This window comes from Oncorhynchus masou, chromosome 32 (genome assembly GCF_036934945.1).
Source record: "Oncorhynchus masou masou isolate Uvic2021 chromosome 32, UVic_Omas_1.1, whole genome shotgun sequence".
NCBI classification, from domain to species: domain Eukaryota; kingdom Metazoa; phylum Chordata; class Actinopteri; order Salmoniformes; family Salmonidae; genus Oncorhynchus; species Oncorhynchus masou.
In genome coordinates, this window is record NC_088243.1 from 80,015,154 (window position 1) to 80,041,818 (window position 26,665).

General features: G+C 45.0%; 2 protein-coding genes across 2 annotated transcripts in view; one reads left to right on the top strand and one right to left on the bottom strand.

Annotated features, from left to right (window-relative positions):
- The window catches only part of LOC135526660 (NEDD4-binding protein 3-A-like), a 64,909-nt gene extending 55,751 nt beyond the window's left edge, over positions 1 to 9,158 (bottom strand). The window contains exon 1 of the mRNA XM_064955197.1: positions 8,972 to 9,158. The gene's annotated coding sequence lies outside the window, so the exon portion shown is untranslated. The remainder of the gene's footprint in view (positions 1 to 8,971) is intronic.
- An 8,041-nt stretch (positions 9,159 to 17,199) lies between these two features.
- Positions 17,200 to 24,447, top strand: LOC135526661 (forkhead box protein I3-B-like). The gene is made up of 2 exons (XM_064955199.1): positions 17,200 to 18,031; positions 22,737 to 24,447. Exons 1-2 carry the CDS (start codon positions 17,440 to 17,442, stop codon positions 23,306 to 23,308), a joined length of 1,164 nt encoding a protein of 387 aa, XP_064811271.1. The 5' UTR covers positions 17,200 to 17,439; the 3' UTR covers positions 23,309 to 24,447.
- Positions 24,448 to 26,665: the final 2,218 nt, after the last annotated feature.

Genomic DNA, 26,665 nt, shown 5'->3' on the forward strand with positions numbered 1-26,665 from the left:
CCTGACCACTGTGACTGAACAAAGATTAAGGAAAACTTTGACTATGTACAGACTTAGTGAGCATAGCCTTGCTATTGAGAAAGGTCAACATAGTCTGTCTTTTCTTGAGAGCCAGGTCTGCCTATGTGCACACTGCCCACAAAATGAGATGGAAACTGTTTACATTTACATTACATTTAAGTCATTTGGCAGACGCTCTTATCCAGAGCGACTTACAAATTGGTGAATTCACCTTATGACATCCGTTACTCTAAAGCCCACAAAAAACTATGCATACCTCGGCCTAAACATCAGCGACACAGGTAACTTCCACAAAGCTATGAACGATCTGAGAGACAAGGCATCGTCAAAACAAACATAAAAATCGACATACAAATTAGGATCTGGCTAATAATACTTTAATAAGTTATAGAACCCAATGTCATTTATGGTTGTGAGGTCTGGGATCCACTCCCCAACCAAGAAATCACAAAATGGAACAAACTCCAAATTGAGACTATGCATGCAGAATTATGTACAATTATCCTCTGGCTACAACGTAAAACACCAAACAATGCATGCAGAGCAGAATTACGCCAATATATTGTCATGACAGGGCCCTCGTTGGATATAGCAAGCACCAACTATCGCTCTCTCACCACCTCTCTCTTCCCCTACACCCAGGCTCTGTTATCTCAGGTCATAAATTCCTGGAGGAGACTCTCTCCGTCATGCAGTATAGAGAGAGTTAGTTCAGTTCACAGTAGAACAAAGGAACTTCTTCTACATCACAGAACTTGAGAACTGAACAATGTCTATGTTTTGCAGAATGTGTAAACGGTCGGTGGAGAATCTGAGGCTTGCATCTAATTATTGTATAAAATGAATGAGTAAAGATTAAACTATTTGTGAAATTGGGTAATGTAATTTTAAACCGTTAATGTAAGAAAATTGTATTTCTGTTTAAAGTTTCACTAAGTCATTGTGTCGCCCCCATGAGCACAGACATTGATCTGGCATCATGGGATAGCCTTTTCTGCTGTTCCAAATAAAAAACACAACTAGAGAAGACCATTTCAGACCATGCCTACCTTGATTACCGAGAGGGCTAAGGTTTGAGTAGAGACAATGCGTACCTTCAGTATAAGCTGTTGTAATGGTTGCTAAACTCTGAGACTATCAATACTGACAGAATAAGAGCAAATCTTCGATACCAAGTACTATTCTACAGCTAGAATTTATGTCGACTGAATGCGAAGACCGACAACCACCGAAACATCGATTCTATAAGAACAGAAAACTTTCCAACAGAAAAGGACGATTCCAACAGAGATCACGATGACACACTGAGCGTAAATATATATATTGATTACAATTATTCCCGAATGGGTGAGCGTTCATGTGCAAAGGATTAGTATTTCAATGATTATAATTATCAACTGTGTAGTGACTTTTGTCTTTCGCACCCTTCTCAGTCCCTTTGTCTACCAAGTCGCCATACCAGTTTGGCCCACTAGGGCACATCACCTATCATTTCTTTGTAACCATACCTACTGTTTGTTTGTTACCCATTTCTGTGATTATTTAGTTAGTTAGTAAATAAATGATTAAGATTGATGTATGTTTGATTCATAGCAAAGACTGGGTTCGTGCAGGTAACCAACAATTTACGATGTTTGGAATGAGACTAACGTGAGGTAAATAATAATTAATTAATTAGAAGACTGATCAGATATTAAAATATCTGAAAAGTTATATTAGGAACATTGTAACTTTGTAATCTATAGATTTTACTTGGTGCACCGACTTCCTAGTTAATTACATTTACATGATTAGTTTAATCATGTAATAATAATAATTACAGAGGATTGATTTGATAAAAATAATAGTCTTCACTTTAATGATGCCAAAGACACGACAATACACTAATTATCAAAATCCAGAAAAGAGCTGTTAGATTATACAACATTGCAATTTATTGCCCTGGCCACATCTGCAGTCCTCATGCCTCCTTGCAGCATACCTAAGGCTCGTTCACGCAGATGAGCAGGGACCCTGGCCTCATCTGCAGTCCTCATGCCTCCTTGCAGCATACCTAAGGCACCGTCACGCAGATGAGCAGGGACCCTGGCCACATCTGCAGTCCTCATGCCTCCTTGCAGCATGCCTAAGGTACGTTCACGCAGATGAGCAGGGACCCTGGCCACATCTGCAGTCCTCATGCATCCTTGCAGCATACCTAAGGCACCGTCACGCAGATGAGCAGGGACCCTGGGCACATCTGCAGTCCTCATGCCTCCTTGCAGCATACCTAAGGCACGTTCATGCAGATGAGCAGGGACCCTGGCCATATCTGCAGTCCTCATGCCTCCTTGCAGCATACCTAAGGCACAGTCACGCAGATGAGCAGGGACCCTGGCCACATCTGCAGTCCTCATGCCTCCTTGCAGCATACCTAAGGCACCGTCACGCAGATGAGCAGGGACCCTGGGCACATCTGCAGTCCTCATGCCTCCTTGCAGCATACCTAAGGCACGTTCACGCAGATGAGCAGGGACCCTGGCCACATCTGCAGTCCTCATGCCTCCTTGCAGCATACCTAAGGCACGTTCATGCAGATGAGCAGGGACCCTGGCCACATCTGCAGTCCTCATGCATCCTTGCAGCATACCTAAGGCACGTTCACGCAGATGAGCAGGGACCCTGGCCACATCTGCAGTCCTCATGCCTCCTTGCAGCATACCTAAGGCACGTTCACGCAGATGAGCAGGGACCCTGGCCACATCTGCAGTCCTCATGCCTCCTTGCAGCATACCTAAGGCACGTTCACGCAGATGAGCAGGGACCCTGGCCACATCTGCAGTCCTCATGCATCCTTGCAGCATACCTAAGGCACGTTCATGCAGATGAGCAGGGACCCTGGGCACATCTGCAGTCCTCATGCCTCCTTGCAGCATACCTAAGGCACGTTCATGCAGATGAGCAGGGACCCTGGCCACATCTGCAGTCCTCATGCCTCCTTGCAGCATGCCTAAGGCACGTTCACACAGATGAGCAGGGACCCTGGCCACATCTGCAGTCCTCATGCCTCCTTGCAGCATGCCTAAGGCACGTTCACGCAGATGAGCAGGGACCCTGGCCACATCTGCAGTCCTCATGCCTACTTGCAGCATGCCTAAGGCACGTTCACGCAGATGAGCAGGGACCCTGGCCACATCTGCAGTCCTCATGCCTCCTTGCAGCATACCTAAGGCACGTTCACGCAGATGAGCAGGGACCCTGGCCACATCTGCAGTCCTCATGCCTCCTTGCAGCATGCCTAAGGCACGTTCACACAGATGAGCAGGGACCCTGGCCACATCTGCAGTCCTCATGCCTCCTTGCAGCATGCCTAAGGCACGTTCACGCAGATGAGCAGGGACCCTGGCCACATCTGCAGTCCTCATGCCTCCTTGCAGCATACCTAAGGCACGTTCACACAGATGAGCAGGGACCCTGGGAACATCTGCAGTCCTCATGCCTCCTTGCAGCATACCTAAGGCACGTTCACGCAGATGAGCAGGGACCCTGGGCATCTTTCTTTTGGTGGAGTCAGTAGAAAGGCATCTTAGTGTCCTATTTTTTCACAACTGTGACCTTAATTGCCTACCGTCTGTAAACTGTTAGTGTGTTAACAACCATTCCACACGTGTATGTTCATTCATTGTTTATTGTTCATTGAACAAGCATGGGAAACAGTGTTTAAACCCTTTACAATGAAGATCTGTGAAGCTATTTGGATTTTTACAAATTATCTTTGAAAGATAGGGTTTTTTAATGTTTATTTCACTTTAATGTATGTATTTTATTGCTATGGCAATGGAAACATATGTTTCTCATGCCAATAAAGTCCATGGAATTGAATTGAGAGCAGCAGTGTCCTGACAGGGTGGTTAGTGTGTTGATTAGCAGGCTGTGTGTACAGACATACACTGTACACACACACACACACACACACACACACACACACACACACACACACACACACACACACACACACACACACACAGGCTACACACACACACAGGCTACACACACACACACACACACACACACACATACACACACACACACACACACGCTACACAGACACACAGTAATACAACAGTCAGCTAGTGGTACTGCTGCTGTGCTGAGAGGAGAGAGGCAGCAAGAGGTGCTGATGTTGTGCTGAGAGAAGAGGGACAGCTAGTGGTACTGCTGCTGTGCTGAGAGGAGAGGGGACAGCTAGTGGTACTGCTGCTGTGCTGAGAGGAGAGGGACAGCTAGTGGTACTGCTGCTGTGCTGAGAGGAGAGAGGCAGCAAGAGGTGCTGATGTTGTGCTGAGAGAAGAGGGACAGCTAGTGGTACTGCTGCTGTGCTGAGAGGAGAGGGGACAGCTAGTGGTACTGCTGCTGTGCTGAGAGGAGAGGGACAGCTAGTGGTACTGCTGCTGTGCTGAAAGGAGAGGGACAGCTAGTGGTACTGATGCTGTGCTGAGAGGAGAGGGGACAGCTAGTGGTACTGCTGCTGTGCTGAAAGGAGAGGGACAGCTAGTGGTACTGGTGCTGTGCTGAGAGGAGAGGGACAGCTAGTGGTACTGATGCTGTGCTGAGAGGAGAGGGGGACAGCTAGTGGTACTGCTGCTGTGCTGAGAGGAGAGGGACAGCTAGTGGTACTGCTGCTGTGCTGTGCTGAGAGGAGAGGGACAGCTAGTGGTACTGCTGTTGTGCTGAGAGGAGAGGGACAGCTAGTGGTACTGCTGCTGTGCTGAGAGGGACAGCTAGTGGTACTGCTGCTGTGCTGAGAGGAGAGGGGGACAGCTAGTGGTACTGCTGCTGTGCTGAAAGGAGAGGGACAGCTAGTGGTACTGATGCTGTGCTGAGAGGAGAGGGGACAGCTAGTGGTACTGCTGCTGTGCTGAAAGGAGAGGGACAGCTAGTGGTACTGGTGCTGTGCTGAGAGGAGAGGGACAGCTAGTGGTACTGGTGCTGTGCTGAGAGGAGAGGGACAGCTAGTGGTACTGATGCTGTGCTGAGAGGAGAGGGGGACAGCTAGTGGTACTGCTGCTGTGCTGAGAGGAGAGGGACAGCTAGTGGTACTGCTGCTGTGCTGTGCTGAGAGGAGAGGGACAGCTAGTGGTACTGCTGTTGTGCTGAGAGGAGAGGGACAGCTAGTGGTACTGCTGCTGTGCTGAGAGGGACAGCTAGTGGTACTGCTGCTGTGCTGAGAGGAGAGGGGGACAGCTAGTGGTACTGCTGCTGTGCTGAAAGGAGAGGGACAGCTAGTGGTACTGCTGCTGTGCTGAGAGGAGAGGGACAGCTAGTCAAATCAAATCAAATTTATTTATATAGCCCTTCGTACATCAGCTGATATCTCAAAGTGCTGTACAGAAACCCAGCCTAAAACCCCAAACAGCAAGCAATGCAGGTGTAGAAGCACGGTGGTTAGGAAAAACTCCCTAGAAAGGCCAAAACCTAGGAAGAAACCTAGAGAGGAACCAGGCTATGTGGGGTGGCCAGTCCTCTTCTGGCTGTGCCGGGTAGTGGTACTGATGCTGTGCTGAGTGGAGAGGGGGACAGCTAGTAGTACTGCTGCTGTGCTGAGAGGAGAGGGACAGCTAGTGGTACTGCTGCTGTGCTGAGAGGAGAGGGACAGCTAGTGGTACTGCTGCTGTGCTGAGAGGAGAGGGACAGCTAGTGGTACTGCTGCTGTGCTGAGAGGAGAGGGACAGCTAGTGGTACTGCTGCTGTGCTGAGAGGAGAGGGACAGCTAGTGGTACTGCTGCTGTGCTGAGAGGAGAGGGATAGCTAGTGGTACTGCTGCTGTGCTGAGAGGAGAGGGACAGCTAGTGGTACTGCTGCTGTGCTGAGAGGAGAGGGATAGCTAGTGGTACTGCTGCTGTGCTGTGCTGAGAGGAGAGGGACAGCTAGTGGTACTGCTGCTGTGCTGAGAGGAGAGGGATAGCTAGTGGTACTGCTGCTGTGCTGAGAGGAGAGGGACAGCTAGTGGTACTGCTGCTGTGCTGTGCTGAGAGGAGAGGGACAGCTAGTGGTACTGCTGCTGTGCTGTGCTGAGAGGAGAGGGATAGCTAGTGGTACTGCTGCTGTGCTGTGCTGAGAGGAGAGGGATAGCTAGTGGTACTGCTGCTGTGCTGAGAGGAGAGGGACAGCTAGTGGTACTGCTGCTGTGCTGAGAGGAGAGGGACAGCTAGTGGTACTGCTGCTGTGCTGAGAGGAGAGGGACAGCTAGTGGTACTGCTGCTGTGCTGAGAGGAGAGGGACAGCTAGTGGTACTGCTGCTGTGCTGAGAGGAGAGGGACAGCTAGTGGTACTCCTGCTGTGCTGAGAGGAGAGGGACAGCTAGTGGTACTGCTGCTGTGCTGAGAGGAGAGGGACAGCTAGTGGTACTGCTGTTGTGCTGAGAGGAGAGGGACAGCTAGTGGTACTGCTGCTGTGCTGAGAGGAGAGGGACAGCTAGTGGTACTGCTGCTGTGCTGAGAGGAGAGGGACAGCTAGTGGTACTGCTGCTGTGCTGAGAGGAGAGGGACAGCTAGTGGTACTGCTGCTGTGCTGAGAGGAGAGGGACAGCTAGTGGTACTGCTGCTGTGCTGAGAGGAGAGGACAGCTAGTGGTACTGCTGTTGTGCTGAGAGGAGAGGGACAGCTAGTGGTACTGCTGCTGTGCTGAGAGGAGAGGGACAGCTAGTGGTACTGTTGCTGTGCTGAGAGGAGAGGGACAGCTAGTGGTACTGCTGTTGTGCTGAGAGGAGAGGGACAGCTAGTGGTACTGCTGCTGTGCTGAGAGGAGAGGGACAGCTAGTGGTACTGCTGCTGTGCTGAGAGGAGAGGGACAGCTAGTGGTACTGCTGCTGTGCTGAGAGGAGAGGGACAGCTAGTGGTACTGCTGCTGTGCTGAGAGGAGAGGGACAGCTAGTGGTACTGCTGCTGTGCTGAGAGGAGAGGGACAGCTAGTGGTACTGCTGCTGTGCTGAGAGGAGAGGGACAGCTAGTGGTACTGCTGTTGTGCTGAGAGCTTGTAGCATCATACCCAAGAAGAATCAAGGCTGTAATCGCTGCCAAAGGTGCTTCAACAAAGTACTGAGTCTAGGGTATTGTGTGTAAATTGAAAACTAATACTACATAATAAAACTAAAGCCCCTTCCCTCAGCTGTTTATCAAAACAAGTGGAGGGTGGCTGTTCTTTTCTTCCCCGAATCCCGGATTGCCCCTTTCATTTCATGACTAAAGTAACAGTGTATTGAAATTACAAGCTGTGCCTTTAATAAGCTACCTTGCTGGTTAAACTTTTTTCCCTTCTCATCAATAGATTTGCAAGAGCAAATAGCTGTCTAAGAGACAGGGAGATATCAACCATAGTCTCGCCTAGCTGTCTCTCCTTAAATCTTCAGGGGAGGCATTTCTGGAGAGAGTGAGGAGTCCCACCAGAGACAGCACGTAGTTCGTCACTTCTCACCTGACAGTGTGTGTGTGTGTTTGTGTGTTCCATCAATCAGCAGTACTCTCTCAGCCCTCTACTCCCAAAGCTCATTACCTCACCATGACCAGGCTTGTTGTCAGTGAGAACCCCTTCAGCTAGCTATCTATCCAGCCAAGCTACAGGTCAATATATTCAGGTTCTGTCAATCAATAGAAAACATAGCTGTTGTGTGCCTTTTGAGATAGAGAGCGTGTGTGCGAGCGAGAGAGAGATAGAGTTGGAAAGTAAGATACAGAGAACGAGAGAGAGAGAGAGTATTCTGTGAGTGCAGTGTACACATTGTACCCAAACATTAACAGCAGACCACATCACAGTCTGACTCTGAACACTGCAGGGAAACAACAGACCACCGACAGCTGCCAGAGGAGATGAATGGAGCCAAAAACACTAAGGCTGACACACACACACACACACACACACACACACACACACACACACACACACACACACACACACACACACACACACACACACACACACACACACACACACACACTTCACCAGAGAGGAGGTGTGTTGTTGTAGAGGTCAGGCTCAAATAAACTGCTTTGTTGGACCATCAAAAATACATTAAATGGAACCTATCTGGCAGAAATGCAACGCGTCTACTTTTCTAGCATGATACGCGGACCATTAATATTCAAATGTATAAATTGCCATTTTCCAGGTGCCAATAATGTCAACAGGGCTTCAGGTGATTCGAGTCCACAAAGCTGGAGGGACGTGGGCTGCACTTCGCTCCCTTCATCTATTTGCTCAATAAAACCGGTCGGGAATCCTGTAAAATTGGCAGGTTGACTGAGTACGCCACAAATGAAGTAGGGGGTCCGACGCATTCCAGGCCACGGCAGTGAGTTGTGAATATGAGTTAAACAAAGAGAACGGAGTATTCATGTAACTAACTGGTTATAAATTGCAGCTTTAATTTCTGCGATATTTGCTGTACAGTGGCGATTAGCCTCGGTTGCGGTGTATTTCACATTTGATTAACTAGATTAATCGGCCCGTGCATGTTCGACAGGGACGTCGGTATGCGGGTAAAGTTAACTGCAAAAACTTCTGAATAGTATGTCAATTAGCCAGTGATCTAACCGGTGTATAACGTCAGTTTTAAGAAGAACGTAGGTCAACCTTTACGAAAAAAAGATTGCAATCAGAGTACAGTATAACTGCAGAATGCATTATAACTGCGGTATGCTGCAAATACTGCGTCCAAAATAACAGTTGTGTTTACTTCAGTCATTTTGCAGTGTAACTGCGGTGACAGTGCTGTATAACTGCACTTAAACAATCTACTTCTACAATTACTGCGTCCAAAATACCACAGTCGACTGCAGTTACTGCACTTTTACTTCAGTTTCAAAACGGCAATCTTTATTTGTTAGGGAAAACTAGTAAACATTTGTGGTTGTGGGAGCAGCGTGTATTCTAGCTGCTGCAAGTGCAAGACAAGAAAATACAAATTGGCGCTTACCATATTTTGCATGCAGATTCTCTCAGGCAATAGATGTTTCGTGTGGTAGCCAATCAACTGAATAGCTATCAAGTCTGTTGTTTCAAGTTGACATCTCTCGGGACTTTGCAGAGAAGGCAGATTTCGCTATGGCCACTGCAGAATGAACCACTGCCGCCTGCTCGTTGTCTCTTTCCCTCTGTGTGATTTGAACTGACTGCGCAGAGGTTAGCGAAGGGGGAGGCATAGGGAGAAGGGAGAGAATCGAACCCGGCCTGTCCTGTTCTGGCGCTACGAGTATAAACTGGAACACTGGCGCCACTTAGCGGCAGAATCAATTCAATTCAAGGGCTTTATTGGCATGGGAAACATGTGTTAACATTGCCAAAGCAAGTGAAGTAGATAATATACAAAAGTGAAATAAACAATAAAAATTAACAGTAAACATTACACATACAGAAGTTTCAAAACAATAAAGACATTACAAATGTCATACATACACATAAACATATATATATATATATATATATATATATATATATATATATATATATATATATATATATATATATATATATATATATATACAGCGTTTTAACAATGTACAAATGGTTAAAGGACACAATCGAAAATAAATAAGCATAAATATGGGTTGTATTTACAATGGTGTTTGTTGAATCATTCATTGACAGCCATTTGGGAAAGGATCATCTCTACATACTGTACCATAGAGCAGGGTTTCCCTAATTCGCTCCCGAATCGCGGCAAAGGTAAGAATCTCTGGATTAAATATCTAATGTTAGCTAAATTTAGTCATGAATAAATTGGCTAAATTTCTTTACATTTACATTTCTGTGAACTGTCTTGTGTACGTTTTAAATTGACACAATACCTGTTAGCAAAGATGTCAGCTAGAGGTGATGTGCAGAAGCTTGCAGGGATTTGTAGTCTTGCATGATATCTACTTTGATGCTAATTAGCGTTTTCGATTCTGAGAGTAAATAGAGCCAAATATATTGATAAAAGTCACCTTGTCCGAGAGAGATTTAAATGGTTATCAAAACGTCACGCCAGGGTAAGTCTACACAAAACACAGGCATTATTTCTAAAATTCCCTATGGGAAAAATGAATGAAGGAAAAAAAAACGGTTGGAAGCATTTCCCTGTTTGACCACTAGGGTCCACACAATACACAACCTATGGAGATCCTATAGTTCACTATTCTATATGCTTTCTATGTAGTTCTATTACAAAACCTACCAAACACACCCAAATAAAGTGGGATAAAGTTCAGAAGACTGGTGACCAGAGTCGAGTAAACAAGGTCAGGAACCCCCCTCCCCTGGTGTTCCTCACTGACACACAAACATATGCACACGCAAACACCAGACTAGACTGGTGGGAGGAACTATAAGAGGACAGGCTCGTTGTAATGATATGAATGGAACAGAGTTAAACATTTGGTTTCCATATGTTTGATGTAGGACCATTCCAGTCCAGTCTTAACAATGAGCCCCTCCTTCTATAGCTCTTCCCACCATCCTGCTCTGACACACACACACACACACACACACACACACACACACACACACACACACACACACACACACACACACACACACACACACACACACACACACACACACACACACACACAGTGTGTGTATCAATGTAGCTGTGTGTGTTTCATAATGGAGTGTTTCTGGTGAGGGTCAGTTCCAAGGCTGTTCTGAGCAGTCCTACACCCTCTTGGTGCTGAACCAAGGCAAGGTCTACAACATTCAGATACGTCACCAAGGCAACATATAACACCTGGGCACCAGTCTCATGGGTAGCGAGGTAAACAAACAGCCTCCTCTCTGCTCCGTCAAGGGATTCCCTCACAAACAAGAATTCAACTTCTTTTTTTGAAATGATTTTATTGAACAGATAGTGAGAGGATGACTGTGGGAAAAGATAGAGGTCTTGTGAAAGAGCATGAGGTGGGATTTGAACCAATACCGAGACTGATGGAGGCTGCGTCATTACCACGAGACCAGCCCAGGGAATTCAAGACTGTTCAGCTAACATGCTGACCAGAAGGACACGTCGCGTCGCATGCGTCTCAAAATACATTTACAAATCCATGTTAGTCAACTATTGTACCCACACTGCTCGCACGCGCCAACAAGCATCTGCGATGCCAAGGGCTAAAATAGAACTCCATTCTATTTCTGACACAGATCGCACTGAAAGTCCTACCGCTCCCATCTCCTCATTGGTTTATAGAAGCTGGTACCCACATGCCATCTCCTCATTGGTTATACCCACGTGGGTGAACGAAAGACACTGTTTTGCCGGTTGACGTGGTAATACTAAGTTTAGATGCCGATCATCATACAAGTTCGAAGATGAAAAAGCCTGGAAGGAGGAGAGATGACTAGAAACGATTCAGTTGGCCTTTTTATGTGTGGATTCATTTTCGGAGTAGAGGACCTTGTGCATTTCAGGTAAAATAACAACTCAATGTTTATGTCCTAGCAACAGCAAACTAGCTAAATAGGACAAATTAGCTAGCAAGTGCAAGCTAGCTAGCTAAATTGCCATACATGTTTAATGCTTTTCGACCTGTCCCCAAATTAATGTAATTGGTTCAGAGTTTGTTTTGATATATTACCCTGCGTGTCGTGATCACGTTTGGTGTGGGGGGACAAAATAAATGTATGAACGATAGCGCACAATGGCGCAGCCGGTTTGGGTTCCGTGTTAGCATACAAATGCAATTAAACATTGGTCTATCTTTCAGGCACTTTTATCTAAAGGATCGTAGACTTTACAAACAGATCTGGGGCGAGGCTGTAGGGTTTATTGGCTGTGCAAGGAGAAACACCACCCACTTGATGCCTTAACACATCATAAACTAACCAATGGGCCTTTCCATTCTATGCTGCAGCAGTTTTCCAGGAGTGAAGGAGATGATAGACCACACACACACACACCTCTGCTGCTCATAAACATGGAGAGAGAACCTGGAGCACAGAGCCAGTGCTGCCTGCTGCACCCTGCACCTCTCTGACCAGAAGCAGCAGTGCAGGAGACACAGTGTGTGTGTGTGGTAGGGAGATGCACAATTTAAAAAAATATGACATAAAGTAGCTTTTATTGTGCAGTATTCAATTCACAGTTGAAGGTTTATTTTTATGTTATAAGGTTAATGTTTGAAGTTGCACATCAAGTTAAATGTAGTGAAGTTGTATACATTACACTGATCTTGATCGATCATTTTCCAGTTTTGATCATTAAACTCAGAGAATAAAGGTAAAATAAAATAAATGTATGTTTGGACTATTTCCTGTTGAGCCTATCCAGTTTCATAACCCACCCACTAACTCCACTCTCATCTTCTCTTAATCTTCTCCTTCTTCACATTTCCATTTTCTCCTTCTTCCTCCTCCTTTTCCTCCCACTCCTCTTCTACATCCCCCTCCTCTTCTACCCCCCCTTTTCCTCCTCCTCTTCCTCCCCCTCCTCCTTGACTTCCCCCTCTTCTTCATCTTCCTCCCCCTCTTCCTACTCCTCTTCTACCTCCTCATCTTTCTCCCCTCCACTTCTACCTCCCCCTCCTCATCTACCTCCTCCTCTTTCTCCCCCTCCTCTTCTACCTTTTCCTCCCCCTCCTCATCTACCTCCTCCTCTTTCTCCCCTTCCTCTTCTACCTCTTCCTCCCCCTCCTCATCTACCTCCTCCTCTTCCTCCCCCTCTTCTTCTTCCTCCTCTTCTACTTGTACCTCCCCCTCTTCTTCATCCTCCTATTCTTCCTCCTCTTCTTCTTCTTCTTCTTCTACCTCCCCCTCTTCTTCATCCTCCTATTCTTCCTCCTCTTCTTCTTCTTCTTCTTCTACCTCCCCCTCTTCTTCATCCTCCTATTCTTCCTCCTCTTCTTCTTCTTCTTCTTCTACCTCCCCCTCTTCTTCATCCTCCTATTCTTCCTCTTCCTCTTCTTCTTCTTCTACCTCCTCCTCTTCTTCCTCCTCTATATATTATTTACCTTTACTTCGCCATGTTCATCCTCTCCTTCTCCTCTCCTCCCTCACTCCTCAGCCTGAGGTCCAGGCTTGGGCCAGGTCAGCCCCTGTTCCACTCTGTTCAGAGAGGCCATCTTTTCTGGGTGTCTGAAGCACACGATCAGGTCACACTGTCTCAGCTGGGTCCGACCTGAGATACACAACAGAAGAACATCTAATATATCCCTGTTCAAACTAAATCCAATCCAATACAAAAGGAGAGTTCAATGATTTTCTTCTTATAGGAAACAAACAAGAAACCCCATAAGAGAATCAAGAGGGGAAATGTCTACCAGTTCATTATGTATAATAAGATACAGATGATAATCTCTGAGATTAAGATGTCATATTATTATGTGTCCCAATTGGTACACTATTCCCTATACACTGCCCTACTTTTGACCAGGCTCCATATGTCTCTGGTCAAAACTAGTGCACTATGTAGGGAATAGGGTGCCTTTTTGGGACATAGCCTCACTGTTGTAGTGATGAACGCTTGTTTGCCAACTATCCGTCTCCCTTGGCAGAGACACAGCTTCATGTCTTCACATCTAATCATCTCATAATCAGTCTGCCTGTCATAGCCTAGACACATCTCCCCATATCTAACACGTCAACTGGGGGCCCATCCTATCCAAAGGCCATCGATAAGCCACATGCCAGATTCTGACACGGTGAACATCTGAACATCATGGTTGAATTGCACAGCGGTTCGTTGGCTAGCGGGTCGAAATTATATTTTGGACGCGCAGGAGGACGCATTTCAGAGTTAACACAACAGTTTCATTACTCGATTTGCATAGTATCTACACATTAGAACGCTGATTGAGTTCCAAATTACACCCTATTCCAATAGTGCACGACTGTTGACCAGAGCCCTACAGACATATCTACATGCCAGTCTGTCCAGACACTCAGACATGGAGTCCAGCCCCTTCAGAATGTGGTCCAGATCAGTAGTCACCCTGTTCTGTTCTCCTCTCTCTTCTCTCCATCTGAAGCCCCAGTCAACTAGATTACATTCAGTCAGTGCAACAGTAGTCACCCTGTTCTGTTCTCCTCTCTCTTCTCTCCATCTGAAACACCACACAGTCAACTAGATTACATTCAGTCAGTACAACATAGTCATGTCAACCTGCATGGTCACTGATTCACATAGAAATCCATATAGTAGCCTGATATATTCATTTGAATAAAGGTCAGAACATCAGACATTCCTAGTGAATCATGCATCTCTGGATCAGGACTGGTCCGCTGCACCACCAGGTCATAGGTCATCCAACTGCACTGAGAAACCACAGGCGAGACAAGAGGGACATGGCTGCCAGTGTCAGAAGTGGGTTCATACTGAGTATGACTTTAAAAAAACAAGGCAGAATTTAGAATGAATTACACCCATTAACTTTTCTAAATGGAATAGTATAGAGTGGGTAGTAAATGGATTATAAGGAGATAAGAAGTTAGGGTTTAAGTCTAACACCTCGATCACACCTACTGTGTCATTGCATTTTGGGCACACCAGAAGAACATTCATTTCCAATGGAACACTGCGTTTGCCCTGCAGCATTGCATTGCAGAGGCAGCTGCAGTGCGATCTGTGTGGTGCAAACGTTGGCATTATTGAACTGTGACAGTAAGTCAAACTGTATGCGTAGACGGCTTGACAGAAATCGTAGCAGAACGAGAATGTTGAATTTATGTTGCGCACATTTTGCGCAAAACCCTGTCTATGTGATCGAGCCACAAGTAAAGTAACATTATTTTTGCTACTAACTATTTTCCTTTATTCTTTCTGAAAATAACAGCTACATACATTATTATACAGAAAATCTAGATGTAAAAATATTAGAAAATTAAACAGCCTACAACATTCAAATGGTAGCGATTACCATAATACGACAACATACCTGATTGATTTTCCATGTCTTCGATCATCCTCTCTAAACCTTTGTTCAACTCCATAATATTTTTGCCACAGTCATTTTGATTGTCGCCAGATGAAGCCGGAGATTCCGCCATCTATAAACGTGCGATATTCATTTGAAGATTTGAATCATAAATTAATATCTCACCAAAACCAAGCAGAACTTAAGCACACTGAAAATGTTTCAGAAACATAGCATAATCAATGGATAAACAGCAACCTGGTACAACACAAGGATGTGCTTAAGCTTAAATGTATAAACTTCAAACATATATATTTTTGAATAACTTTGATTGACAGGTGCAACGTTACGTAGCCGTTAGCTGACGTCAGTTCCGTTGGCTGGCAAGGCCAACCATTCCAAATGTATCTAAAGTAAACTAAATATGAAGTCAGTGAGCTTGTCAATCTTGGATAAAATAACAAACCTTTGAGTACTTTAATTAAATAGGCACCTTCTTATTTAAAAAAAAATATTTACAAGTGAACGATATTGGGTCGTTATCTAGCGGCCTTGTGCTCTGGATGCTCTCCCACACTGAGGAACAAACGTGCTACCTCGTGCTGTGTGGACCACATTTTACTGGGTGCTAACACATTTTACTGAGTGCTACCACATTTTACTGGGTGCTATCACATTTTACTGGGTGCTACCACATTTTACTGGGTGCTAACACATTTTACTGGGTGCTACCACATTTGACTGAGTGCTACCACATTTTACTCGGTGCTATCACATTTTACTGGGTGCAACCACATTTTACTGGGTGCTACCACATTTTACTGGGTGCTATCACATTTTACTGGGTGCTACCACATTTTACTGGGTGCGACCACATTTTACTGGGTGCTACCACCTTTTACTGGGTGCTATCACATTTTACTGGGTGCTACCACATTTTACTGGGTGCTATCACATTTTACTGGGTGGTATCACATTTTACTGGGTGCTATCACATTTTACTGGGTGCTACCACATTTTACTGGGTGGTATCACATTTTACTGGGTGCTACCACATTTTACTGGGTGCTACCACATTTTACTGGGTGCTACCACATTTTACTGGGTGCTACCACATTTTACTGGGTGCTATCACATTTTACTGGGTGCTACCACATTTTACTGGGTGGTATCACATTTTACTGGGTGCTACCACATTTTACTGGGTGCTACCACATTTTACTGGGTGCTATCACATTTTACTGGGTGCTACCACATTTTACTGGGTGGTATCACATTTTACTGGGTGCTACCACATTTTACTGGGTGCTATCACATTTTACTGGGTGGTATCACATTTTACTGGGTGCTACCACATTTTACTGGGTGCTATCACATTTTACTGGGTGCTGTCACATTTTACTGGGTGCGACCACATTTTACTGAGTGCTACCACATTTTACTGGGTGCGACCACATTTTACTGGGTGCGACCACATTTTACTGGGTGGTATCACATTTTACTGGGTGCTACCACATTTTACTGGGTGCGACCACATTTTACTGGGTGGTATCACATTTTACTGGGTGCTACCACATTTTACTGGGTGCTACCACATTTTACTGGGTGGTATCACATTTTACTGGGTGCTACCACATTTTACTGGGTGCTACCACATTTTACTGGGTGCTACCACATTTTACTGGGTGCTACCACATATTACTGGGTGCTACCACATTTTACTGGGTGCTACCACATTTTACTGGGTGCTATCACATATTACTGGGTGCTATCACATTTTACTGTGTGCTACCACATTTTACTGGGTGCTATCACATTTTACTGGGTGCTACCACATTTTACTTTTCCCCACACGGAGGCGCCAGGTTCTAACAAAGCAACAAAGTTACGGCTGAACCACTACCCTTTCATGTGACTGAAATGCCAAAAATACACTTTACAAAGTTATGGCAACAACAGACACATTTGAGGGAGAGAAGAAAGACATATTTATAATGTTCCCCATCAACGCGGGCTCTAGAATTCAATAGCAAACTAGCCAACTATTTAAGTTCAGTGAACAGGCATTTGGAAATTGTATAGGCCGATTATCAGCAATCATACACGTTTCAAGAAATGTATATTTAATTCAATTTTTTTTATTTTCTTCACAACACAAAAATGGAATGAAACGCTTACTAAGAATATGGGTGTATATTCCTTTGGAGCCTGAAGAAACTGGTTGACAGACACTCCTGTCAGAATCCTCACCTGGCTAAACAACCAATCAGGAGAAACGGGTGTTGCCAGGGAAACAGATAAAACCTGTGCAACAGTTGACAGTGCTGACAGAGCGAGGGCAAAGAGTAAACAGGTAGAGGTAGATGGAGAGAGAGAGAGAGAGAGAGAGAGAGAGAGAGAGAGAGAGACACACACACACACACACACACACACAAGGAGAGTGAGCGACAGACGAGAGAGAAAGAGAGAGACCCCGTGGGCAGAACTCAGACACTGAAACAGTCATAATCTTCCAAGGACCAGAACAACACAGGTGAGAGAGAGGCAAGAGATTCTGACCATGGCGTCGTTCGAACCTCAGGGCCAGTCTCCTCCTTGCTGTGGCCCCCAGTTCCCCAGCTTGGGCCAGGAACCTCCAGAACTCAGCATGTACAGTGACTGCTACTATCCTCCGCCATCGCTCCCCAGCCCCCAGCGCACCCCCGACACCTCCTACGACTACAGCACCTCCTCCCCCAACCCTTACCTGTGGTTCAACGGATCCGGCATCAACGCTCCCCCTTACCTGGCCACTGCCGGGCCTCCGGGTAACCCGGGGCCCCCCTTCGTTCCCCAGCACTATGGAATGCAGAGGCCCTACCTGGGGTCCAGCGGGGCGGGGGTCCCTGGGGGGGAGCTGAGCTGGTTCTCTCTGCCCTCACAGGAAGACCTGATGAAGCTGGTACGCCCGCCCTACTCCTACTCTGCCCTCATCGCCATGGCGATCCACGGCGCCCCGGAGCGGCGGCTGACCCTGAGTCAGATCTACCAGTACGTGGCCGATAACTTCCCCTTCTACAACAAGAGCAAGGCTGGCTGGCAGAACTCCATCAGGCACAACCTGTCACTTAACGACTGCTTCAAGAAGGTCCCCAGAGACGAGGACGATCCTGGTAAGACGAACTACATTATGTGTTTGTTTTACAAAAAGCCCACAAAATAAAATAACCAATCAATCTAAGGTATGACAGTACTTGATGGTTGAATTATTCATTTTGAATCTAACCTTGGCACCCAGAACCAAATCTGTCTTGACAGAAAAATGTGAATCTGCAGTTAATCTTCAGTAAAGTCAAAATTCTACTTTTGTTGTGATGTGTCTCGACTTTAAGTAGCCATTGTAACTTGTCTTTAGAGTGTGTAACAGTCTAGTGATAGAATGGCTTGTCTTTAGAGTGTGTAACAGTCTAGTGATAGAATGGCTTGTCTTTAGAGTGTGTAACAGTCTAGTGATAGAATGGCTTGTCTTTAGAGTGTGTAACAGTCTAGTGGTAGAACAGCTTGTCTTTAGAGTGTGTAACAGTCTAGTGATAGAATGGCTTGTCTTTAGAGTGTGTAACAGTCTAGTGATAGAACAGCTTGTCTTTAGAGTGTGTAACAGTCTAGTGATAGAACAGCTTGTCTTTAGAGTGTGTAACAGTCTAGTGACAGAACAGCTTGTCTTTAGAGTGTGTAACAGTCTAGTGATAGAATGGCTTGTCTTTAGAGTATGTAACAGTCTAGTGATAGAATGGCTTGTCTTTAGAGTGTGTAACAGTCTAGTGATGGAACAGCTTGTCTTTAGAGTGTGTAACAGTCTAGTGATCAAACAGCTTGTCTTTAGAGTGTGTAACAGTCTAGCGATGGAACGTCTTTAGAGTGTGTAACAGTCTAGTGATAGAATGGCTTGTCTTTAGAGTGTGTAACAGGCTAGTGATAGAATGGCTTGTCTTTAGAGTGTGTAACAGTCTAGTGATAGAATGGCTTGTCTTTAGAGTGTGTAACAGTCTAGTGATAGAATGGCTTGTCTTTAGAGTGTGTAACAGTCTAGTGATAGAATGGCTTGTCTTTAGAGTGTGTAACAGTCTAGTGATAGAATGGCTTGTCTTTAGAGTGTGTAACAGTCTAGTGATAGAACAGCTTGTCTTTAGAGTGTGTAACAGTCTAGTGATAGAATGGCTTGTCTTTAGAGTGTGTAACAGTCTAGTGATAGAATGGCTTGTCTTTAGAGTGTGTAACAGTCTAGTGATAGAATGGCTTGTCTTTAGAGTGTGTAACAGTCTAGTGATCAAACAGCTTGTCTTTAGAGTGTGTAACAGTCTAGTGATGGAACGTCTTTAGAGTGTGTAACAGTCTAGTGATAGAATGGCTTGTCTTTAGAGTGTGTAACAGTCTAGTGATCAATCAGCTTGTCTTTAGAGTGTGTAACAGTCTAGTGATGGCTTGTCTTTAGAGTGTGTAACAGTCTAGTGATAGAATGGCTTGTCTTTAGAGTGTGTAACAGTCTAGTGATAGAATGGCTTGTCTTTAGAGTGTGTAACAGTCTAGTGATAGAATGGCTTGTCTTTAGAGTGTGTAACAGTCTAGTGATAGAATGGCTTGTCTTTAGAGTGTGTAACAGTCTAGTGATAGAATGGCTTGTCTTTAGAGTTTGTAACAGTCTAGTGATAGAACAGCTTGTCTTTAGAGTGTGTAACAGTCTAGTGATAGAATGGCTTGTCTTTAGAGTGTGTAACAGTCTAGTGATAGAATGGCTTGTCTTTAGAGTGTGTAACAGTCTAGTGATAGAATGGCTTGTCTTTAGAGTGTGTAACAGTCTAGTGATCAAACAGCTTGTCTTTAGAGTGTGTAACAGTCTAGTGATGGAACGTCTTTAGAGTGTGTAACAGTCTAGTGATAGAATGGCTTGTCTTTAGAGTGTGTAACAGTCTAGTGATCAAACAGCTTGTCTTTAGAGTGTGTAACAGTCTAGTGATGGCTTGTCTTTAGAGTGTGTAACAGTCTAGTGATAGAATGGCTTGTCTTTAGAGTGTGTAACAGTCTAGTGATCAAACAGCTTGTCTTTAGAGTGTGTAACAGTCTAGTGATGGAACGTCTTTAGAGTGTGTAACAGTCTAGTGATCAAACAGCTTGTCTTTAGAGTGTGTAACAGTCTAGTGATGGAACGTCTTTAGAGTGTGTAACAGTCTAGTGATAGAATGGCTTGTCTTTAGAGTGTGTAACAGTCTAGTGATAGAATGGCTTGTCTTTAGAGTGTGTAACAGTCTAGTGATAGAATGGCTTGTCTTTAGAGTGTGTAACAGTCTAGTGATAGAACAGCTTGTCTTTAGAGTGTGTAACAGTCTAGTGATAGAATGGCTTGTCTTTAGAGTGTGTAACAGTCTAGTGATAGAACAGCTTGTCTTTAGAGTGTGTAACAGTCTAGTGATAGAATGGCTTGTCTTTAGAGTGTGTAACAGTCTAGTGATCAAACAGCTTGTCTTTAGAGTGTGTAACAGTCTAGTGATGGAACGTCTTTAGAGTGTGTAACAGTCTAGTGATAGAATGGCTTGTCTTTAGAGTGTGTAACAGTCTAGTGATCAAACAGCTTGTCTTTAGAGTGTGTAACAGTCTAGTGATGGCTTGTCTTTAGAGTGTGTAACAGTCTAGTGATAGAATGGCTTGTCTTTAGAGTGTGTAACAGTCTAGTGATCAAACAGCTTGTCTTTAGAGTGTGTAACAGTCTAGTGATGGAACGTCTTTAGAGTGTGTAACAGTCTAGTGATAGAATGGCTTGTCTTTAGAGTGTGTAACAGTCTAGTGATAGAATGGCTTGTCTTTAGAGTGTGTAACAGTCTAGTGATCAAACAGCTTGTCTTTAGAGTGTGTAACAGTCTAGTGATGGAACGTCTTTAGAGTGTGTAACAGTCTAGTGATAGAATGGCTTGTCTTTAGAGTGTGTAACAGTCTAGTGATAGAATGGCTTGTCTTTAGAGTGTGTAACAGTCTAGTGATAGAATGGCTTGTCTTTAGAGTGTGTAACAGTCTAGTGATAGAACAGCTTGTCTTTAGAGTGTGTAACAGTCTAGTGATAGAATGGCTTGTCTTTAGAGTGTGTAACAGTCTAGTGATAGAAAGGCTTGTCTTTAGAGTGTGTAACAGTCTAGTGACAGAACAGCTTGTCTTTAGAGTGTGTAACAGTCTAGTGATAGAATGGCTTGTCTTTAGAGTGTGTAACAGTCTAGTGATAGAACAGCTTGTCTTTAGAGTGTGTAACAGTCTAGTGATAGAACAGCTTGTCTTTAGAGTGTGTAACAGTCTAGTGATAGAACAGCTTGTCTTTAGAGTGTGTAACAGTCTAGTGATAGAATGGCTTGTCTTTAGAGTGTGTAACAGTCTAGTGATAGAATGGCTTGTCTTTAGAGTGTGTAACAGTCTAGTGATCAAACAGCTTGACTTTAGAGTGTGTAACAGTCTAGTGATGGCTTGTCTTTAGAGTGTGTAACAGTCTAGTGATAGAATGGCTTGTCTTTAGAGTGTGTAACAGTCTAGTGATAGAATGGCTTGTCTTTAGAGTGTGTAACAGTCTAGTGATCAAACAGCTTGTCTTTAGAGTGTGTAACAGTCTAGTGATGGCTTGTCTTTAGAGTGTGTAACAGTCTAGTGATAGAATGGCTTGTCTTTAGAGTGTGTAACAGTCTAGTGATAGAATGGCTTGTCTTTAGAGTGTGTAACAGTCTAGTGATCAAACAGCTTGTCTTTAGAGTGTGTAACAGTCTAGTGATGGAACGTCTTTAGAGTGTGTAACAGTCTAGTGATAGAATGGCTTGTCTTTAGAGTGTGTAACAGTCTAGTGATAGAATGGCTTGTCTTTAGAGTGTGTAACAGTCTAGTGATCAAACAGCTTGTCTTTAGAGTGTGTAACAGTCTAGTGATGGAACGTCTTTAGAGTGTGTAACAGTCTAGTGATAGAATGGCTTGTCTTTAGAGTGTGTAACAGTCTAGTGATAGAATGGCTTGTCTTTAGAGTGTGTAACAGTCTAGTGATAGAATGGCTTGTCTTTAGAGTGTGTAACAGTCTAGTGATAGAACAGCTTGTCTTTAGAGTGTGTAACAGTCTAGTGATAGAATGGCTTGTCTTTAGAGTGTGTAACAGTCTAGTGATAGAATGGCTTGTCTTTAGAGTGTGTAACAGTCTAGTGACAGAACAGCTTGTCTTTAGAGTGTGTAACAGTCTAGTGATGGCTTGTCTTTAGAGTGTGTAACAGTCTAGTGATAGAATGGCTTGTCTTTAGAGTGTGTAACAGTCTAGTGATAGAATGGCTTGTCTTTAGAGTGTGTAACAGTCTAGTGATCAAACAGCTTGTCTTTAGAGTGTGTAACAGTCTAGTGATGGAACGTCTTTAGAGTGTGTAACAGTCTAGTGATAGAATGGCTTGTCTTTAGAGTGTGTAACAGTCTAGTGATAGAATGGCTTGTCTTTAGAGTGTGTAACAGTCTAGTGATAGAATGGCTTGTCTTTAGAGTGTGTAACAGTCTAGTGATAGAATGGCTTGTCTTTAGAGTGTGTAACAGTCTAGTGATAGAATGGCTTGTCTTTAGAGTGTGTAACAGTCTAGTGATAGAATGGCTTGTCTTTAGAGTGTGTAACAGTCTAGTGACAGAACAGCTTGTCTTTAGAGTGTGTAACAGTCTAGTGATAGAATGGCTTGTCTTTAGAGTGTGTAAAAGTCGTGTGATAAAATGATAGATTAACTGTGTTTAGTAATGATAGTAGATAATGCAGTCAGTAGTCCATGTGTCAACCCCAAACACATTCTAATCTACCCCCCTCTCTTTCCCTCACTCTCTCTCTTCCAGGTAAGGGTAACTACTGGACACTAGACCCAAACTGTGAGAAGATGTTTGACAATGGAAACTTCCGTCGTAAGAGGAAGAGGAAGTCTGATTTGCTGTCTGGAGGAGAGGGGGAGTCAGTAGGGCTGGAGACCGGTGATCCCAATGACCGGGGGAGTCCCCAACCCCCCAGCAACCATGGGATCGACATGTCCCCCACGCCAGAGAGAATCCCCTCCCCTTCCTCCTCAGGTACCGCCCCTTGCCTGAGCAGCTTCCTGTCTGAGATGTCTGGAGTGGCGTCTGGGGGAGCCAATGTAATCGGAGGAGATTCGCTGAACCATGCCCTGCCCATAACCCTTACCCTGGACGGGACCCAGAGGCCTACACAGCCTGGGAGTTTTGGTAGTTACTGCCCTAGCTCAGGTGCTTCGGAGTGGGCTTCCCAGCTACCGCCTCCTCCTGGCCTCTCCTCCTCGCCCACCCACTCCTCCCTGGGTTACAGCAGCCCCATCCTCAGCCAGTTCAATGGGCATTTCTACCCTGGCTTGGGCTCAGCAAGCATCCTATACCCACGGGAAGGCACAGAGGTCTGAAGAGACTGATAGAGAGGGAGACAAGGATGGGCAGAAGACAACGAGAGGTCTGAAGAGACTGATAGAGAGGGAGACAAGGATGGGCAGAAGACAACGAGAGGTCTGAAGAGACTAATAGAGGGGGAGACAAGGATGGGCAGAAGACAACTAGAGGTCTGAAGAGACTAAAGAAAGAAGGAGAGTGAGAAAGAGACTTCTACCTGAGACTGAACTGCCTGCACATACACACACACACACACACACACACACACACACACACACACACACACTAGTCCGTTAGCGCTGACAGGGCAGGGCTTAGTTGCGTGTGACAGCAGGATGAGCAGGGCCTGGTTCCCAAGGAAACAGCAGAGTCAGCCATGACACACAAATCTATAATTGCTGACTGTCATGACATTTTGTATATATTTGTATTTGTATTTAAGGTGTGTATTTTATTGGTTATGTATGTGTTTTTGTCTCTGAGTGCTTGCGTCTAAAACATTTGTTCAACATGTGCCATTGTAGAATAGTGATTTGCGATGGATGGCGCAGACCTGGGTTCAGATACATGTGTATTGAGTATTTGTTATTCAAATATTTTGTTCTGTGTATTTAAGTATTTTCAAATAAACAGCTCAAAACAAGTACTTTTAATTGAGCATTTGAATGGTTATTTGTGAAAAAAAAACAAATAGTCAACCAAATTGAATCTGAAAGTATTTTCAAATATTTATTTCATATACTCGTATTTGAGTATTTCCTACTACTTTCTAAGTGTATTTGAGTATTTCCTACTACTTTCTAAGTGTATTTGAGTATTTCCTTCTACTTTCTAAGTGTATTTGAGTATTTCCTACTACTTTCTAAGTGTATTTTAGTATTTCCTTCTACTTTCTAAGTGTATTTGAGTATTTCCTACTACTTTCTAAGTGTATTTGAGCATTTCCTACTTTCTAAGTGTATTTACAAATACATTTCAATATTCAGCTACTTGCTTTTGTTTTCAAATAAATTTGATCTGAATACTTGTTTTGAAATGTATTGAAAAGTAATTGAAATACCTTAAATAGCATTTGAACCCAGGTCTGGTATGGCTTATACCAACATTGGTCTGATGTTTGTTTTTGATAAGAATAATAAAATACAGCAAAACTTTCTCTGATGTGTCATCGTCTTACTCTTTTTAACTCAGAAATAAAAAAACAGCCTGGCTGGCTAGTGTTGTAAGGGAGTTATCTGTCTCAACAAATCTTTGTAAAAGATGGTTAACGACATCAAGCCTCCATTGAAAAATGACCCTCCTAAAACACACAGGTAGGACAGAAACAGCCCTGTCAGTGAAACGATGACCAGCGAACCAGGGAAAGCTGCTTCTCAGGGTAACTCAATCCTACGGTATGATAAGGATGTACAGATGGGAAGATGAACAGAGGGCTAACAGATTGTTGCAAAATCCTGAGAATCACTATACCTCACACCTTTCTCTTCTCTCTGCTCTCACACAATAACTCACCCCTCTCTCTCTTCTCTCTGCTCTCACACAATAACTCACCCCCTCTCTCTTCTCTCTGCTCTCACACAATAACTCACCCTCTCTCTGCTCTCACACCATACATCAACCATCTCTCTGCTCTCACACCATACCTCACCCCTCTCTCTGCTCTCATACCATACCTCACCCCTTTCTCTTCTATCTGCTCTCACACCATACCTCACCCCTTTCTCTTCTATCTTCTCTCACACCATACCTCACCCCTCTCTCTGCTCTCACACCAATCCTCACCCCTTTCTCTGCTCTCTGCTCTCACACAATAACTCACCCCCTCTCTCTGCTCTCACACCATAAATCACCCCCTCTGCTCTCTGCTCTCACACCATACCTCACCCCTTTCTCTGCTCTCTGCTCTCACACCATACCTCACCCCTCTCTCTGCTCTCACACAAAACTCACCCCTTCTCTCTGCTCTCACACCATACCTCACCCCTTTCTCTTCTCTCTTCTCTCACACAATAACTCACCCCCTCTCTCTGCTCTCACACCATACCTCACCCCTCTCTCTGCTCTCACACCATACCTCACCCCTTTCTCTTCTATCTTCTCTCACCATACCTCACCCCTTTCTCTTCTCTCTGCTCTCACACCATACCTCACCCCTCTCTCTGCTCTCACACCATACCTCACCCCTTTCTCTTCTATCTGCTCTCACACCATACCTCACCCCTCTCTCTGCTCTCTGCTCTCACACAATAACTCACCCCCTCTCTCTGCTCTCACACCATACCTCACCCCTTTCTCTTCTCTCTGCTCTCACACCATACCTCACCCCTCTCTCTGCTCTCACACCATACCTCACCCCTTTCTCTTCTCTCTGCTCTGACACAATAACTCACCCCTCTCTCTGCTCTCACACCATACCTCACCCCTCTCTCTGCTCTCACACCATACCTCACCCCTCTCTCTGCTCTCACACCATACCTCACCCCTTTCTCTTCTCTCTGCTCTCACACAAAACTCACCCCCTCTCTCTGCTCTCACACCATACCTCACCCCTTTCTCTTCTCTCTGCTCTGACACAATAACTCACCCCTCTCTCTGCTCTCACACCATACCTCACCCCTCTCTCTGCTCTCACACCATACCTCACCCCTTTCTCTGCTCTCTGCTCTCACACAATAACTCAACCCCTCTCTGCTCTCACACCATACCTCACCCCTTTCTCTGCTCTCACACAAAACTCACCCCCTTCTCTCTGCTCTCACACCATACCTCACCCCTTTCTCTTCTCTCTTCTCTCACACAATAACTCACCCCCTCTCTCTGCTCTCACACCATACCTCACCCCTCTCTCTGCTCTCACACCATACCTCACCCCTTTCTCTTCTATCTTCTCTCACACCATACCTCACCCCTTTCTCTTCTCTCTGCTCTCACACCATACCTCACCCCTCTCTCTGCTCTCACACCATACCTCACCCCTTTCTCTTCTATCTGCTCTCACACCATACCTCACCCCTCTCTCTGCTCTCTGCTCTCACACAATAACTCACCCCCTCTCTCTGCTCTCACACCATACCTCACCCCTTTCTCTTCTCTCTGCTCTCACACCATACCTCACCCCTCTCTCTGCTCTCACACCATACCTCACCCCTTTCTCTTCTCTCTGCTCTCACACAAAACTCAACCCTCTCTCTGCTCTCACACCATACCTCACCCCTTTCTCTTCTCTCTGCTCTGACACAATAACTCAACCCCTCTCTCTGCTCTCACACCATACCTCACCCCTCTCTCTGCTCTCACACCATACCTCACCCCTTTCTCTGCTCTCTGCTCTCACACAATAACTCAACCCCTCTCTGCTCTCACACCATACCTCA

Excerpts from the sequence above, each read along its gene's own strand:
- LOC135526661 (XM_064955199.1), top strand. The coding sequence starts at position 17,440 with ATGGCGTCGTTCGAACCTCAGGGCCAGTCTCCTCCTTGCTGTGGCCCC. Across the intron at positions 18,032-22,736 it reads CAGAGACGAGGACGATCCTG|GTAAGGGTAACTACTGGACA; the intron begins GTAAGACGAACT and ends TCTCTCTTCCAG.